General features: G+C 56.0%; 1 protein-coding gene across 8 annotated transcripts in view; it reads left to right on the top strand.

Annotated features, from left to right (window-relative positions):
* The first annotated feature begins 858 nt into the window (after window positions 1–858).
* The window catches only part of PRIMA1 (proline rich membrane anchor 1), a 60,803-nt gene continuing 43,550 nt past the window's right edge, over window positions 859–18,111 (top strand). For 3 of the 8 annotated variants that reach the window (XR_009355854.1, XR_009355853.1, XM_059182977.1), the window contains exons 1-3: window positions 1,304–1,430; window positions 2,127–2,253; window positions 9,270–9,405. Coding sequence is in view for 6 of the 8 variants with exons in the window: in XM_059182977.1 (XP_059038960.1) it covers window positions 1,333–1,430; window positions 2,127–2,253; window positions 9,270–9,405 (361 nt within the window). In the remaining 2 variants the exon portion in view is untranslated. The other 5 variants (XM_059182976.1, XM_059182971.1, XM_059182973.1 and 2 more) reach the window with 5 other exon arrangements.

The following is an 18,111-nucleotide window of genomic DNA, read 5'->3' as shown; positions in this document are numbered from 1 at the left end:
TAGCGTGTTTATGTCACTCAGGGTGCCCACAGACACCGAGAACAGAACTAAATAAAATGTTTCTTCAGGGCATAAACTATGGTGTCTGACTCTGCTCTTAGTCCCCAGTCCCTGGTTCCCTCCCTCGCTCAACCTAAAAATAGGACTGTCCATGCCTCCGGGACCTTCTGGAAGGCCACTCCATCTGTCAAAGTGCTTCCCAAGCGCAGACACCCCAGGCGCCCAGCGGTTGCGCGTCCCTGCGGCGGGCGGTCTAGGAGGCCAGGAGCCGCGGGTTTGGGAGAAGCGTGGCAGGCTCCTTCGCGACCGACTTGTTGATAATCTCGCCTCCAGCAGAGGAGTTGGACATGGTTGAGGTGTTGAGGTCCTCCCGGGGGCCCTAGGCAGCTCCCTCCAAGAAGCAGCGTGTGGCTGGGGAGGTCCCCGGGCTGAGACCACGGAAGGGACAACAGGGCCCTTGGCCCCGGGTGAGACGGCTTGCACCATGGAGCCCCGAGACCCACGGGAGTCTGCCGTTCCGAATGGGGCGGGGGAGGGGAGACAGTCCGCAGGGACCGAGCGCAGAAGGGGGTCTCCACGAGTCGGTCCTTGCCCCCTTCCCGTCGCCGCGGAGAAACTTGGAGGGGGGAGGGCAAGCGTGGAGCAAGACCCCCCGGAGCTGGCAGTCTTCTTCCTCGCGGGTGAATAAATAAATTATTAAGCGCCCAATACACAATAGCCTCGCTAGATGGAGACGAGGAATCACTGCAGCGGCGCTGGCGGCGGCGGCGGGGAGCGCGGGCGGGAGCGCAGCCCGGGGCGGGAGGCGGGCGAGGCTCTGGCGAGGCTCACGTCTGTTTTCCTTTTTCGTGCATTATTTATTTCGCCTCCGCCCGCGGCCCTGCTGCCGGAGCGGGCGCTCCCGCGCAGCGCCTCTCGCGGGCCGGCGTGACCGGCGGGGAGAGCTCGGGCACCCCCGCGCCCCGGGCAGCCGCGCGGCGCCACCAGGAAGGGCGGGGATCCGGGGAGGCTTGCGCCGGCGGCTCCAGGCTGCTCGGAGGCGACTTTCCCCGCCCTCTTCCTCCGCCTCGGGCCCCGGCGCGGGGTGCCGCCCCTCCCGGCCCCCGCGCGGCCGGGAGCAGCCAGGAGCCGCCGCGCCCTGCGCCCCGTGCGGGCGCCCCGCGCCCGGCCCCCGCTCCGCAGCCGGCTCGGCCCCAGCCGAGCGCAAACTTTTGCTCCGGTGCCCGGCGCTCCTCCCCGGCATGTGAAGCCCCCGGGCGCCCGCGCAGCCGCCAGGGTGAGGACCGAGGCCCCGCCTAGAGGGCGGGGGACCGGGGAGGCGGCTGGCTTTAAATGGGGGCCGTCCGGCGGCTCGGGAACAGTCTGCCGCGGGGGGAGCGCGGACCTCCCTTCCCCGCGCCGAGGATCGGCCGGGGCCGCCGCCAGGCAAGGTGGCGTGAGGCACTGGAGGGGTGCGGGCAGAGAGGGAGACCGGGGGTGGGGTGGGGGAGGCTCACGCCCCGAAGCGGGAGGCCCGGGCTCGGGAGAGCGCGTGAGGGCAAATGGGGTGCGCACGGAGGTGCCCATGTTGCAGTGTGCGCAGTGAGGGCCGGCGGGGCAGGGAGGGTGCACGCAGCTTGTGATTTCCTGGTGCTGTGCATGCGGGCTCAGCGACTGAGCCGGCAGGGGTCGGTGGGTGTGCACGGCCGTTTCCGTGGGTGTGTAGGCAGGGTGAGAGGTGCCCGCCGGGTCTGAAGTGTGCTCACAGTGGGAGTGAGTTGTGCACGGCTGGGGAGGTTTCCGGGAAGATGCACTGGGCTCCGTTAAGTGTGCTTGGCTCTATCTGGAGGTGTGCACGGAGCCAAAGTGTGCACGCAAGATTCTGGGGGTGTGCCCGGGGCCAAGAGATACACATAAGGTTCGGGAAGTGTGCGCCAGGGGTCGGGGTTCCGGGATGCCTGCTTCTGTGAGTGTGCACGAAGGGTCAGCGAATGTGCAAGCTTGAGGGAAGGGGCGGACTTGCTTTATGAGGGTGCCCCAGGGTGCGGGGCGTGCCCGCCCAACCCTGACCGCTACGTGTGCGGGTGCGCGCAGGCGTTGGTGCCCGCGCAGCGCCCGGCTGACCCCGGCATTTGCTTCCCCGACAGTTCGCCCCCGAGAGCCCTGGTGCCGCGGGCCGAGATGCTCCTCCGGGACTTGGTGCTGCGCCGGGGCTGCTGCTGGCCCTCACTGCTGCTGCACTGCGCGCTCCACCCGCTCTGGGGCTTCGTGCAGGTGAGCGTCGGTGGCCGGATGGTGTGGGATGCTGGGCTGGAGGACCTCCTCCCCAGCAGGACTTGGGGAGGGGGTGTGGTACTTCACTCCCACGACCCTGGCTTCCTGCAGCTGCCCCTCAAGTTGCTCCCCCGGAGAGTTTGGGAAAAGAAATGTCTCTCACTCTCTCCATCGTCCCTACTCTGGCCCTGGAAAGATGAGTTGGGAGGGGGCGTGGAACTCCCCTGTAGGCCTCAGTCCTGGCCTGCTAAGGCCTGCAGGACAGGGCCTTGGAGCAGAAAGGGCCTGGGAGTGCCTTCCTGTGATAACATTCTGTTGCGAAAATGTGGGGAAAGAAACCTTAGGGCTTCTACAAACTTAAAAATAAAATGATCCTAAGAATCATACATTCTTTATTTCCCACCAGAATCACTAGTAAACTTCTACTTAGCCCTCTTAAACTGGGCTTACCGCAGCTGGGGCTGTTTCCTGTAGGCCACAGAGTTGGGGGTGTGGACAGGTTGTGCGTGGTGGCCCCCCATGGAGTTGTGGGAAGGAACTAGCCATCTGTGAGGATTGCCTGGGCCTGGAGCCCTCACCGTGGGCCCCTGAGACCCCAGGGCACAGGCCAGGTGGCCACCAGCCACAGTGACTTCTGTTAGGCTCAGGGAGAAGGTCAGATGGCATGGCCCCTGGTATCTTCCAGAATGTCCACGGTCAGTGTTACAGTGGAGTGGTGAAGTGAACTTGTGTCAGCTCTGCATTTTGAGCCCCAGCTCTGCTCCTCACTGGCTCAGGACCTCAGGCAGTGCCTCTCTGAGCCTTGCTTTCTTGTTCCTTACTGTGCTATTTTAACTACTTGATGATACCGCGCCAGTAAAGATCACTTAGCGCAGCACATGGACCGCCCAGTGGTGGCTGTGACTTACAGTAGCCATACTAGTAGCGGTCATGCTGCTCTTCCCTCTGGATGGCCAGCCACTCTCTTGATCACCACAGAGTCTGGTGGACATTTTTTAATTTTCAGCGGCTCCACAGATGCTAGAGGACATTTTTGCTGTTTTGAGCATTGAAATCCCCAACTCTGGAGGTTTTGTGGCTTTACGCAGTTCTGGTGGCCTTTGGGGGGTTTGGGATCTTTTGGATGGTTGCCCCAAGTAGGGGCAAAGAAGAGGGGATAGGGTGAGACCCCTAGCTGGTCTGCCGCGGGCCTTAAGCTGCCCTACGCGATGGGGTCCCGCTGGGACCCAGCTGTCCGTCGTGCTCAGATGGTGGCTTGGGTGACCATCAGGGAGCACCAGGGACTCTCAGGCTATGGAAGGAGCGTGCTGGTTGATCAGGTGGATGGGCTGGGGTCTCCCCTCCCCGCCCCCCAGCCGCAGCCGCAGGCTCATCTCCTGCTCTGGCTTCTCCGGTTTGCCTCTGTTTCCCTCACGATTGTTTTCCTTCTGGAATTGACAGCTTTGTTTAATGTGTGAAACGGCAGTTATTAAACTCAGCTGTGCCTCCTCAGGATTCAGGATTTTGTCACTTCTAAACACTTGGGCGGCTCGGTACCAGCTTCCCTTGTGCAACTTTTAGTTGAACCTCGGATGTGAAGTTCACCGCATTTTTCTATTCGTCTGTTTACGGTTTTCCCTGACACTCCTGGAGAGCAATGCGATCTTGTCAGCCTCCAAGGCTGGCATTCTGTGGCATGAACTAGCAGGATTCCAACAGCAGACCCGCCACCTCCCCACCATCACCACCAAAAGAAATAATTTTGTGACCACAGCTCAGTTTTTTAGCAATGTCCTTCAGCCAGGCAGCGCTCACCCAAGTGCGCACGCATGCCTCTGTGTGTGTGTGTGTGTGTGTGTGTGTGTGCACGCACGCGCACGTGCGTGGGTGTTTCAGATGCTGTTACTCAATATAAATCAATTTTCGTGAAAATCAATTAGAAAAGGAGTCCTCTGGACAAGTAAAATGGGCAAACTGTTGGCAGGAGGCTCTGGAAAAATTAATCTACAAATGAAAAGGGACTGAGAAGCCAAGGGAAGAGGGGCTTTGGAATGGATGGCTCTGGTTTTTAAGGGAAAGAGCTGAGTCCAGGAGAACAGAGGGAAGAAGAGAAAGATACAAGTGCACGAGGGCCATGTAGTTCCCTCTAAGTGGAGAGACTGAAATCTGCCACATCATAGGAGTTTCTTGAATATAGAGAAAGAGCTCAGAGCTGATTGTGCTTTCATAAGCATTTTGCTAGAAGAATCCCCCAAAGTTGTAACAGTTGACCAACATATTAAAGAGCTATAATTAATAGGCTAATTGGTGAAGGAGGAGACCTGTGGTCCCCCCGAGCACCAGGTTCCCACCTTAAAATCGGCCTGAAGCCTCTGGCTGCTGCCCAGAGGGTAAGAAACATAACCATTAGAGTTGGAGGACATTTAAATTGCCACAAGGTTGGTGGGGGCATTCCCTAGCCTTCCCCTGTTCTTTAATAGGTCTACAGTTGAGATCCTAGGCTTTTGTGATTCAGGGTTCTTCTAAGTTCACTTCCAGATGATTCCTTTTTTGCAAGCCAAGAGGATGACAGGCTGGCAAATTTATTAGGTGTGACAGGAGTGTGTCTCATCAAGTTAGTGTGATGCTGGCCTGTCTCCATAAAAGATGCCAGAAGCCATCATCTTTGTGGACGACCTCTAGGGAGACAGGCTCTGATCCGGGCCAGCGGTCTCTGTGCGCTGAAGGGGAGCCACCAGCAGCGCTGAGCTCCTCCTGTGATCAGTCACTACACCTTGGCTTATCTCATCAGCATTTATTGGGCACCTACTGTTTGCTAGGGCCTTCGTGAAGTGCAAGGAGGGAGCAGTCCCTGGCCTCTTGGCACTGACAGTCTGGCGCTGGAGAGAAAATTAAGTAATCAGAGGCAAGAGAACTCAGCAGGAGCAGACGGCTTAGGGACGAGACCTGGCGGAAGAGCCAGAGGAGGCTCGCAGAGGCAGTGCTGCGGCTGAAGCGTGAACAAGGACAAGATAGGAGCAGGATGCGGGCACGGACAAAGTGTCCAGGCCGAGGGAGTATCCCTGAGGCCAGAGGGGAGAATGAGGCATTGGAGGAACTTAGGGGAGGGAAGTCCCAGGTAAGGCCACTGTTGAAAGCCACTAACATAATGCCTTACAGTTTGGACACAGTCCTGAGGGGTACGGGAGCCGTGGAGGTTTTAAGCAAGAAAGGACACGGTCTCAGACTGGCATTTTAGAAATCTTGGTCCAGGCCCAGCAAAAAGATGGATCTGGGGAGGCGGGGGGGTGATACAAGGGGGCAAAGACACTGGGGAGGGGAGAGTTGCCAGATTTAGGCAGGTAGAAATATAGGACATCCAGTTAAATTTGAATTTCAAATAAATAACACCTCATGCTTTAGTGTAAGTATATCCCGTCCAATATTTGGGATATACTTATACTAAAAATTGTTGTTTCTTTAAAATTTAACAAGATGTCCTCTTTTTTAAATCTCATTCTCCTAGGTAAGACGCAGGTGCTGCCCAGTGGAGATATGATGGTGTCCTGGCTCAGGGTGGTAGCAATGGGAATGGGGAGAAACTGATGGGCGTAGGGGCTATTTGGGACATGACATCCACTGAACCAGAAGGCTGCATGGACTGGTCAGGAGTAAGTGGGAACACGGAGCACCATGGCTCCCAGACCACAGTGGCGGGTCCTAAACCCACGTGACTGCAGGACTTACCTGTGCCTTAGCCCACTCTCCACAACAGCAACAGAAACAAGATTCTGGCCCCAGGGCAATGCTGCAGAGCCGGGGTGGGAAGGCAGGGGATAGCAAAACTGGACAAAAAGTGGTCCCAGGCAGTCATGATGCCAACTTCTGTTCTGTGGGCTTTAGGCAAGTCATTGGCCTCTCTGAGCCTTTGCTCCTGCTTATCCAAGTCCAGCCAAGAACAGGTGGCTTAAGGGAAAGTTCCTTCTCCCTGTGGGACTCCCCAAGATACAAACCAAGCAAGCCAGGCGTTGAGATGGGCTCTCAATGCTGAGGTCTAAATACAATATTTAGACCTAAATACAATATCAACTGGTCTAAATACAATACCACCACCAAGCGCAGAGCCCCCAGGTGGACCCAGAGCTGGGAGCAGAATAGATCCTGTGTTTGTCCACTGGTGGGAGGACCATCCCCCAACACATCTTTTCATTGTGTGCCAACTGAATGCAGGGCTGTGAAATCTTAGTTCGTTACTTAGCCTCGCGGGGCCTGTCCTCCCCCCGCTCCCCATAAGCATGGATGACAGCGCTGGCCTCTCCCACTGATCCTCGTGGTGAAACGAGAGCCGTGGCTCATACACGGTCGGGCTCAGAGGCACACGGCGTTAGGACTCCAGCAGCACAGACCCACCCGCCTGCCCCCCCCCCCCAAGATGCTCAGAGCTCCGTGCAGGGAGCAGACATAATAAAGCAGTGGGCAGGGTGCCCCAGAGTGCCCCCAGGGAGAAGCAGCAGCCTTGGGCAGATGGAGCCAACATGATGGGTGGGTGTGGGAGCGGGGCACGTGGGGTCCCGGAAGTTGGCCAGCGGATCAAGGTCAGAGTAACCAGGTATCTGTTAAGAGCGGCTCAGTGGCCACAGGCTTGTGCTGGACCAAACTCCAGTGAAGGACCCCAGGTGGGGTCCCCCATCAGGAAGAAGGCTAGATACCCCAAACTGGATGCTTTTGTGAGGGTGATGGGTTAAGCAGTGGTGCGCAGTCCCATTTCAGGGGGCCATTAGCAGAGAGACCCAGGAACCATCAATTTTTATTTTTAAATGCCAGGCGCACTCCTTTGTTCTCTCCCCCTTAAGCCTTGAAACTTGGCCCCAGCTTCCCTGCCAATAACTTTATCACATTAAACTCTCATATACATCCGTGCCCTTACAGCGGCTCACAAAAATGGGTCATCGTGTTGGGCCAGGTTAAGCAGACGTGCTCCTCTCGAACTCTCGTGTAAACTGCCCCTTGGAGAGTGGGAGAGTCCTTACTTTGGCAGTGGCCTTGCATGATGTTTGCACACTGTGGAGTCCAGCACAGAAGCCACCTGGGAGGCCGGCGCTGGTCGGAACCGGGAGGAGGGCAGCTCGATGACCACGGCAGAGCCGACAGGGGCACTGCTGGAGAAGCCGGTGGGGGTACCATGGCTGCGCCGGGAGATAGGGATCCCCACCAACTTACTGGGAAAGGTTCCTCATCCAAGGATCTGATGAGATTGCCTTTGGAGTTTGAAACGCAGTCAGTGGCCCTTTAAGAACACTAAAAGGTGGTGAGCAGCTGCTTCCTCCCTCATAGATACTAAGTTAAGGCTGTAAAGATACTAAGTTAGGGCTGTAAATCAGCCACTGCCATCACCCAGTGGTCATCACCCAGCTTGTTCACAGCCACCAAGTGTGAAGGGAGCATCGGAGCCCCAGGGCTATCCCTGCTGGTCCAGGACACACATGGTAGAATTGGCCTCCAAAGGCCATCTATAGAATGTTCTTCCCAGCGGCAGGACGCTACCTGCAGAGAAACTGGGGTTCTGGGTTTCTACTCCCCTGAGAGCACAGCCGGAGAAGTTACTGTGGGCTTCATTGACGAGAGGATGCCCACCAGCTCCTTCCCTTCATACCTTTAAATCCCCTCGTTCCCTGGGCCAGGCACTGAACCCTAGGCTCGAGGCTTAGGGCAGGACGCCGGTTTGTGTGAACCAGCAGTGTTCACGCGGGCTAGCCAGTCGAAGTCTAGCCTGGGCAAATTACACAAAACAGCCATGCCCAGTTCTACCTGCAGAAATTTTGATTTAATCGGTCTTAGGAAAGGGTTGGGAGTGAGTATTTTTTAAAGCTCCCTGGGAGGCTCTCATGTGCACCCAGGGCTGGGAACTGCTGGTCAAGCCTGGCCCCATCCTGGCTGACAGGTGCAGAACTGAAGACCAGTGTCGGAAAACACCAGGCCAGGAGTCAAGAGGCATGGATTCTGGTCAAGTTTTTAATACTCGTTCCTTTATTCACCAAATACTTATTGGATGCCAGGCACTGCCTTAGTGAGGGAAAACAAAAGGCTGGGTCCCTGTCCCTGTAGAGCCTCTAGTCCAATGGTGAAGACAGGTAGGAATCAGGTAATCACCCAAATGAGATTTTTGCCCCCAGAGAGCAGCCTGGTGCCCGGAGAGCCTATAAAAGGAGCTCTGACCTGGTCTGAGGGGTTTGCCTGAGAAGCTGATCGCCATACCGAGTCATGGATCAAGTTTGAGAACATTCTAGAACATTGGAGCAGCATATATAAAGGGGAGGATGGTGCGTGGCCAGGGTCCAGGGACTAGAGGAAGGGCGTTGAGAGCAGAGCAGAAGCTGAGAGTGTGGACTGAAGTGGGGCTGGAAACGTTGTCGGGGGGCCTCTGGAGCAGAACCACATGGCCCCGTGAGCTCCTGAACTGTGGGCAGGCGCCCAAGGACTGTGTTTCCCACAAGACCCCTCAGGCTGCCTTTGCTCACATGGCCGGGCTGGGTAAGGTTCCTCCCTCCAGGTGGGGGGTACCTTGGCCCTGCAAGGACATAGGAAGGCTGTCAGGACCTGTGGGCAGAGAAAAGGGGAGGGCTTGGCCTTGTGCTGTTCGGAGGAAGACTGCAGGAATGGTTGGCGCAGGTTACTGATGCGGTCAAATCAGTGTCCTGTCACCGCCCGGGGTGTGGGACCCTCGGGCAGCCTGGGCCTCAGGTCCCTCACTTGTGCGGCAGGGAAATTCCAAGAGTTAACCGTCAACTCCTCGTCTCCCCGTCAATAGCCAGGTCACGTGCTGCGATCTCACAGCCAGCCCCTGGCAGAGCTGGGAATAAAAGCTTGGTCTCTAAACCCACCAGGCCGGCTGCCCACAACACCGTTCCCTTAGAGCCACCCCAACTCCTGCCTTCTGCCCGTGGGTGGTCTGGGGGCGGGATCCCGAGTTCCAGCCTGGCTCACAGTGGGCGGGGTAGGCCCGTTTTGGTTCCCAGCGGCCTCATGGTCTCCTCTCGAGCACCTGCCTGTTTCTGCAGGTGACTCACGGGGAGCCCCAGAAGTCCTGCTCCAAGGTGACCGACAGCTGCCAACACATCTGCCAGTGCCGGCCCCCTCCCTTGCTGCCGCCGCCACCCCCGCCCCCACCGCCTCCCCGACTCCTCTCCGCCCCAGGTAAGTAAAGGCTCGCCTGTTTCCGGGGTTCCCTTTGTGTTTTCCGGGCCCAGGAAGAACCGGTGAGCAGAGCGAAGGACAGCCTTCCTTCCTTTGTAATTTTCCACTGGCCGAGCAGGAGGGAAGCCAAGGCCCGACTTCCTGCAGCGCGCAGAGCGCCTTTCCCACAGAACGTTCCGCGGAGTGGACAAGGATGTCTCTCCATCGGCTAATCAGATAAAAGTCAATCTCCATTTGATGAGTGGCTCGGCCTGGATTGTTCTGAAGGCCAGAGCTTGGAAGGGGGGCGGCCTCCGGGCTGGTCTTAAAGACCCCACGGGTGCACATGCTTTCGCTTCTCTATTTTAATTCGCCCATCAGGAGGCGATTGGTAGCGAACCCAAGTGTTGGGCCTTACAGCCCTTTTGCCGCAAGTTCTGCTAGAAACCTCCCTTTCACTGGCTGGCCTTGATTTCATCTACCAACAATGTGATTGCCTGGCCATCCAAACAAAGGAGGGTTTCTTTAGCCAGAAGTGGCCTCCTCCTGACTCGGAGGGGTTAAGGTTCCTGCTCACAATCGCTAGTTGAGAAGGTCTCTAACAAGAGGTTCTGTATTTTGGGGATGGACGGCTCCGGGGCCGGCCTGTAACGCTGCCTGTGACCGTGCATGTGGCTCTCTCTCGTGAAACACATCTCCGTTGAATTATTTGGGGGCATATTTTAAATAACCTTGAAAACGCTCCTTCTTGGGTGGACTGGGTCTTAAGGCTCTTGGTGTCCAGACGGTGATGCGGTGCTGGGGGGGCGCTTTGCTGTTCGGACGTATTTCTGCATTTTGTCTGCTAGGCCCTTACCTGTCTGTGTTCGTACCTGACACCTGTGGCCCAGTGCTTCCCAGAGTGTGGCTCTCAACATCCCTTGAGCCGTTCCTTTTTTCATTTATTTATTTTAGAGAGAGAGAGAGAGCATGAGACTGTGCAAGAGAGAATGTGGGGGAGGAGCAGAGGCAGAAAGAGAATCTTCCAGCAGACTCCCCGCTGCGTGCCAAGCCCCACACGGGGCCGATCTCAGGACCCTGAGATCATGACCTGAGCTAAAACCAAGAGTCGTCTGCTCAACCAACTGAGCCACCCAGACGCCCCGAGGCATTCCTTTTAAAGTGTGGCTCAGGACCCACTTCAAACCTACCGAGTCAGTCTTTGGGGTAAGGCTTAGGAATTGGCATTACAAGTTCAAAGGTGATCCAAATGTAAGTTCAAGTCAAGAAGCTTGGCCTGCCAGGCCCTGTGTTCCAGGCCTCTGCAGGACCCGGTAGCCTGGGATGCTCTCGTCCTCCGCCTTCCAGAGGGAATCCCTGGGCTGTGCCATGCAGCCCAGCCTCGGGCACCTGCGTCTGGAGATCACTCCTTCCCCCTTCCCTTCCATGAGCAATCCTCCCCTTGTTGCTGTCTAGGCTCTGGGTCTGAGTGGTCCCCCTCTATGCTTGCATCTGATGGATCCACACCTGCCCCCCCCATGGGAGTCCCTTCCATTCACCCCGTGCTAACCAAGCTTCTGTGCCAGACACAGAGATAAAAAGGCCATTCTGGTCTCCTGGAGTCTCTCAGCCTCACAGAGAAGGCCTTGGTGTTAGCAGTCCCCAAAACGTGGACCGAGAGAACCCAGGTGGCCACGAGATCTTCGAATAGTTGGGCCACAGTAGACAGCAACATTCACCTGGGTCTCCCAGAAAAAACAGGATTGTTCTAGGTCAAAAAGGAGGGTGTGAGGGAAGGACTGTTAGGTCTGCAAAGCTTTATTCCATGGTAAGCATTAGAAGTCAGACTGACCGGCCAGGGCCATCTCCGAAGCGACCACCCCCCATCTTACATCCTTAAGAATTGATTGACACCAGTCAGGGCCACCTCCGAAGAGAGCGACCCCTTCCAGTCTCACAGACTAACTTTTATAGAGCAAAAAAGCCTGGCCAGACGTAGGTGGCCAGTGAGATTGTAACATTGCATAGTCATGTTAGGTCACAGCAGGTGACCGATTGAATTATAATTTACCCTTTAGTAGCTGTTTGAACTAACCTATTACTCTGGGCAGAATTGGCGCTCAAGTTTGGCGCCGAAAAGGCAGAGTTTACATTCTTTGGTGGTTAGGGAGACAATATGTGTACTTTTACTGATCGGATGTCTCCACCTGGCCTGACTCGGCCTTGTATTCTGGGCTCTGTTATTAGGAACTGGCTGACCATATTTTACTGGTTTCCCAGACTTGCTTCTAAGTAAGTTTCTCTGGGGGGAGGGAGGCAGAGTCAGTTTAAGTTTTACTTGCACAAACAACAAAATGGCTTTTAACAAAGATGGAGTCGCTCTGGCTAAATAGGTCCTTACAAGGACATCAGGCAGAAGCAACAGAGTAATGACTTTGTGAGCCTCATCGTGGGAGTCCAGAGCCCTTTGGTGGGTTTGAAGGAGCGGACAAGGGGCAGCCCGTGAGGGCCTCGTGTGCCCCGCGGAGGAGATCACACGGCATCCTGTGAATCACTGTTTGCCAAACGTGATTCACCATCTCCTATTACATCCTGTTGTTTGCCTTCGTTTTTCTTTAAATAGACTCACTTTTGTGTTTATACAAATTAATTTCCAAGGAAAACTTTATGTAACGACTGTCAATGAAAAACCGTTGTCATTTGCATACGCAGAAGGTGACCCTAAAAACAGACGCAACGGGCACAAAACACATTCCACAGTTCTGGCTTGTTGCAGAAGGTGCCGAGTTCAAGGCTTTCCCTCTTTCTGTTAGAAAGGGAGAGAAGCAAGTGGTAGAGATATATCAGGGCCCTGGTAGGGCCCCAGAGAGATTTTTCTCCATAAAGAAATCAGGAGGCTTAATAAGAGGACCAGAGGGGGCCGAAGCTTCTCGTTCTGTCTCCGTGTATTAGCGTGCTGGGTCCGTGTGCATCAGCTTACTTACCTGCGTGGACGCCCCCCGCACTCCCGCTTCAGGAATCGCCGTCAAATGCTGCAAGCTCACAAAGGTGTGCCTTGGGGAACTGGCCTGATTCTGTATTGTCTTCTTCAGAAAGATCCGTTCTCCTGACAGTGTGGAGGGTGGTTTGAGGGTGAGCTGCTAGACTGGAGTCCAGTGCGGACCTTGTAAGAGGCTTCAAGCCCTAGACCATCCCTGAGGGCCTGGAGCCAAGCTGGGAGCCGTAGAGAAGGGGAGGCAGGCAGGGAATGCCTCGTGTTGGGTTTGGGGCCTGAGGGCTTCTGGGGTTGAGGAGGTGGGAGGGGGGGCTCCTTTGGTTATATGGAGCAGAGACGCATCTCGAAGCAGCTCAAGCCATACTAAAACTAGGGTGAGAGATGTTAGTTTCCTGACTCGCGTGTCAGGATATTCCAAAGGCAGGTCCCGCACGATGATCGTGTTGGATTTTTGCCTCTGTCTCTCTGTCTTCTGGTTTCCCCTGGTTGTCCCTTCTCTCAGGCCTGCCCAGGCCCTGAGGACTCTAGGCTCCCGGATTCCATCAACCTTACTGTCAGTAATCTTCCTACAAAGGGAACTTCTCTTTCTGAATCTTTCAACTCAAGTCTTGGGGCTGACTGTCAGTGGGCCAGCTTGGGTCACGTGTCTGTCCTTGGGTCAGTGGTGGTGAGTCCCACGGGCTGGAATGAGCTGACTGGTCAGGCCTGGGCCATGTGACCACCCTTGCCATTGGCATGCAGGAATGGAGGTTAAAGGAGTGGTGGCTTTCCAAGGGAAAAGCCAAGTAGGGGACATGGACACTGGGCAGGGATGGGACAGAGGATACCCCCTTGGCCATGGCCTGCCTGGAGCTATGATATGAGACCAGTGGCAGAGAAAAGGATTTGTCCATTCTTTCCATCCTTGTTGAGATCAGTCTAGATCCTGCATCCAAGTTGTGCCCAGTATATGTCAGACAGAGAGCCACATCTACGACTTCAGCCTGTTCTCTAGTCCCCAAGGAATCAGCCTCTCCCACGGGCACGGAGCTTCGTTCACGAGGTGTGTGTGGAGCTCAGCAGGTGCCAGGCAAGGTGCCAAGGGCTAGGAAGTTAGCAGTGAGCGAGAAAGGGGTGGCTCCTGCCCTCACGAAGTTGTTTGCAGAAGGAGTGCCGTGTTTCCGGAGATGCTCTTTCTGGACGTGTGTCCGCCTTTTGCCCATTTGTCCCATGGATGTGCCTTACATCCCTTCCACTCACAAGGGCCTCTCCTCCGCTGGCCAGCGTTGGCCAAGTTCCCGCAGTGGGCAGTGGGCAGTGGGCAGGCCAGCAGCCCCAGGGCCACCCAGGGACTTGGCCTCCCCGGTAGGGGCTGGAAGGGAGGGCCTGGGATAGTGTGAAAGAATTCTCCAGTAGCTGTTGGCTGGGCTGGAGCACAGGGACCCATGGAACGCTTCAGCCCTGGGCTGACTGAGACAGCCCGTCTCCCTTTCGCCGGGCCACTCTTCTAACAAAGGCAAGGTGGGTTTTTAGGTGTTGATCTGTTTGGTTTGGGTGTGTTCGTTTTGTTTTGTTTTATCATGAAACTTTCAGCGACACTGGCCCACCCCCGGTCTCCATGTGGAACTCATTGCTCATGGGGACAGCTCAGCTGTGTGTTCCTATGGGGGGGGGCAGCCCCGCACCACCCTTGCCGGAAGCCCTGGGCAGTTGTGGAGGCGGCCCTGCCTGAGTCCCACCTGCCATGGGGAAGGCGCGTGGAAGAGCATCTCCCCGATCTGCCCTTTGTTTCTCAAGCACAGGTTTTCACCACCCTTAAAAGGAAGGGGCAACATCACCTTGTAAACTTGTACAAGCTGAGGGTTGTTGGGAGACACTGGACCAAGGGTCCAGTGTAGTCAGAAGCCCCTGGAAGGCTTGTTTCCACCCAGGTTACTGGACCCCATCCCCAGAATTCCTGGTTCAGTAGGTCTGGGGTAGGGCCTGAGGATTTGCGTTTCTCATACATTCTCAGCCGTCGCTGGCCCAGGGTACACACTTTGAGAACCGGCATTCTAGAGCTTGACAGAGATGTTAAAGGCAGACCCGGCCCTTCCACTCCCTAGTTCTGTGATGCTGGGCACGTCCCTCTTAGGGCCTCAGTTCCCTCATCTGTAAAGTGGGGCTGGGGGTACCCCCCGGGAGAAGGGGTTGCTGGGAAGACTGGAGATGACATAGACTGAATGAGGCAGAAACTCCATGCTTGAGAAGCCCTATGGCAGCCCATCTCTCCTGCCCTCCAGACCTGGTGCCAAATCTTGCTCATTAGCTAAGGGCTTAGGGCAAGCTATCCTTAACTGCATGGGACCTCAGTTGCTGCATCTGTAAAATGGGGCCAGTGACAACAGTGGCCGCATGGGGATGGTTGGGGGGATTTGGTGCCGTAAAGTTAACACAGTGCAGAACCCAGAGCCCAAGTCGTACAATGAATGGCAGCTAATAGGTGTTAATGGTAACTGGCGTCCAGGTTAGGGGTTACTCAGACACGGGGCTGGCGAAGGAGCATCAGGTTAGAAACTTGAGGATGAAGTTGGCTCTTTAAGGATGTGTCGTCTCTCTCGGATTTTCAACAGAAAGGGAAAGGTTTTTGGAGAGTTCCGCCCAGGGTCCCTTTCTGGGGAGCCCTTGCTGGGCTCACGGTCAGTCGGGGCTCCCCAGGCCCGCGTATTTCTGGGAGGCATGGGCGGGCGTGAATCCTGGCAGAGACAAAGGCACACTCAAGGAGCCCGAGCAGCAAGCCCACGGCAGCCGCCAGAGCTCAGGACCTGGGCTCGCTCGGTAAATGTCAGCAGTGCGCACTCGTCCCCGCGTGTGACTCAGACACGGCTGAGGCCAGGGAAGGAGACGCGTACCAGCCCTCAAGGAAAAGCACGTACGCCCCTCCGTGAGACCTGCTCCTGAGGCTGATTGGGCCCAAAATAGCTGTGGCAGAACAGAGACGTGAGCCTGCATTTCCATAGTGCCTGTCTTCACGGAGTCAAGTCACTGATAGAGGTTTTATTTTTTGCATTTGTTTTATTCTTAGAAAAACCAGAAGAGAGGTTAAGTGACTCCCCAGAGGTCGCCCAGCGGTGGTGGAGCTAGCATGGGGTCACCTGGCTCCACATCCTGTGTGCCAAGGGCCAAGTTTTAACAAAGAGAAACACATGGGACTGTGGAAGTTCTAGAATGCTTTTTTTTTTTTTCCCCACTCACCCAGAACACTAGAAGGAAAATGATATTTAGCTCCCGGTACTGAGGTGGAGGCTTGCCTCAGCTCATTTAAACCTCAGCCACTCCTCTGTAGTAAGTGGTATTATCCCCAATTTCTGTGCGGAGCCTAGCGCTCAGAGAGGGTGAGTTACTGGTCTCAGGCTGCCCAGCTGGAAAGAAGGGGCAGTCATTCCTGCTTCCTGCTGCCTCCTTTGCCTACCTCTGCCCCTCCACTGCGGACAGCCAGCGTCGGGGGATCCCCCCTCCTTTCCTTGAACGCGCCTCGCTCTTCCCCTCTCAGAGCCTTTGAATGTGTGAGTCCTTCCCTGTGCTAGGCTCCCCCTCAAAGGAGTTGACCTTAAGTCATGTAGACAGCAGCTTGAATATCCTCCCAGAAAACCCTCCCTGATTTCCGCAGAGGTCACACCATTCCCAGTTCTATCTACAGCTAAGAGTTTGGGGATCATCCCAAAATTCATGGTGAAATCAACTGCCCACCTGTTCTCCCTTCCTTTCGCGGGCATGGGGTTCACAGGGGCCCCAGCAGGAGGCTCGCGCTGGAGGTCTGTCCTGCAGTTACCGTGAGTTGCCTGGGGCTGGCTGCACCTTGATGGCTTCCCTGCTCACGTCGGGTGGTTGGTGCTTTCTGTCGGCTGGGTCCCCAGCCAGCCGGGTCCCCCAGACCCACATGCTATCCTCTTGGGGCTCAGGCTTCCTCGAAGCATGGCGGCTGCGGGCCGAGCCTTAAGAGCAGGTGGAAGCCAGCTGAGGAGGTGACGCATCACGGCTGCTGTATTGGGTCTTGGAATCACGGGCCCAGGGCTGCTCGCACTGTGGGGGTGGGACTCAGTCGCCGCCTCTTGAGAGAGGAGGGTCAGAGAAGATGCCCACATTTTTAAAAACAGGCTACCCTCCATCTTTACAAACTCTTTGAACTTTTTCCTTTATAACAATCATCCTGCCCTTTAAGAACTGTCTTTTTCCTTTATAGCAATCATCCTGCCCTTTAAGTATCAGATTTGATCTTTAGCAATTAATTAATTAATTGACTAATGCCTGGATCCTTTGCGGGATGTAGCGAAGTTCCCTAGCGCGTGTCTGGTTTATCGCAGGTCCTCGGCAGCTACTCGCGTGGGGTTTGCGAATAATTTTGACTGTCTGCTCTTGCCGGCCCCTGGGCTAGGTTCTGGGAATGCAGCCGTGAACTTGACAGAAGGAACCCTTCAGTGACCAAGTTGACATTTTATTGTGTATTGGCTCCAGCAGAGGATCCCAGAGGATCCTGGGACAGAAAATAAACCGAAACCATCACCAGTAGAGGGAAACGTGTGCTACAGAGGTCGCTAAAATCTTGGGGTCTGATGGGGCATCACTGGGCGGTCACTTAGATCGCGTGCTGTGGGGACAGGAAGTGATGTTTCAGCTGGGAGCTGGTGGAAGGGAATTAGTGGGGGAGGGGGGGACGACCCCAGGCGAAGAACTTTCTCAGTGGAGGGGACAGCCAGGGTGGCACTTGGGGTGTGTGAAGGGCCAGGTGGCTCTGGCTGCTCGATGAAGGAGGATGGGACAGGGCGAGGCTCAGAGGGAGGCAGCACCCAGACAGCGCAGGGCCCCGGAGCCTAGGGAAGAGGGTGGGGTTTTAAGTGCACCTAGAAACCTCTGGAGCAGAGGTGTGGCATGGTCTCCTTGACACCTTACAGAGACAGGTCCCCAGTGAGGAGGCTGTCACTTGGGTCCAGGCCACAGGTGGTGGTGGGGTAGTCAGTGGTGTGGCCTGGAATGGGGGGAGGTGGCCACAAGGGAGAGGAGGTGCTGTCAAGCCCCAGTTTGATTGAAGACGGTTTGGAGGCAGGGGTGAGGGGACACGGTGGTGGCTGTGGTTGTAGGGGAGGGACAGGAGGCAGGATGGTCGCTGCTTGTACGGGAGGGTCAGGAGGCAGGGATGCCACTGGGTTTTGTGGGATCGAGGAGCAGAGAAGCCACGGGACGTCACCCACACCGCTCCTTCCCTTGGTCCTCAATGTCGCTGATCTCAGTGGCGGGGTCGTCAGGCAGACTCAGACAGCATGTGAAGGGTTAGCAGAGACTCAGCTGTCCCACATTTCAGCAGCTGTCATTTTAAGGACACAACCTCTGGGACTTTAGCACAAATCCAAGGTTTAACAACCCTTTGTTGCATCAAAGAAGCCAGCCAGATTTTCTTCCGGGGTGTAAGGAGTTTGGAGCTAGCGGAGGAGGCCGTCAGAGGCCTCTAAAGCAAGGACAGGTGCGGAAGGTGGGACCGGCTTCCACAGGGCTCCGGGCTCCTTACAAAAGTGCATGACCACAGTGCACTGTCCTCTCTGAGAGCAAGACCTGATGAGGGACCCTTGGCACCGAATAGGAGCCGTGTCACTTCGCAGGGGTCTTGCTTCCTGGGCTGCCCTGGTGACGCTGGTTTCTGCGGTCACCATGGTTTTGGACGTTAGGGCATCAGACATTCATCATTTGCAGGGATGTGGTTTCCATCCTGTCATCTTTAAACCACCTGCGGGCCTGGGAGC

The sequence above is a fragment of the Mustela lutreola genome, chromosome 7 (assembly GCF_030435805.1).
Source record: "Mustela lutreola isolate mMusLut2 chromosome 7, mMusLut2.pri, whole genome shotgun sequence".
NCBI lineage: Eukaryota > Metazoa > Chordata > Mammalia > Carnivora > Mustelidae > Mustela > Mustela lutreola.
This window is presented reverse-complemented; position numbering and strand designations above follow the sequence as displayed.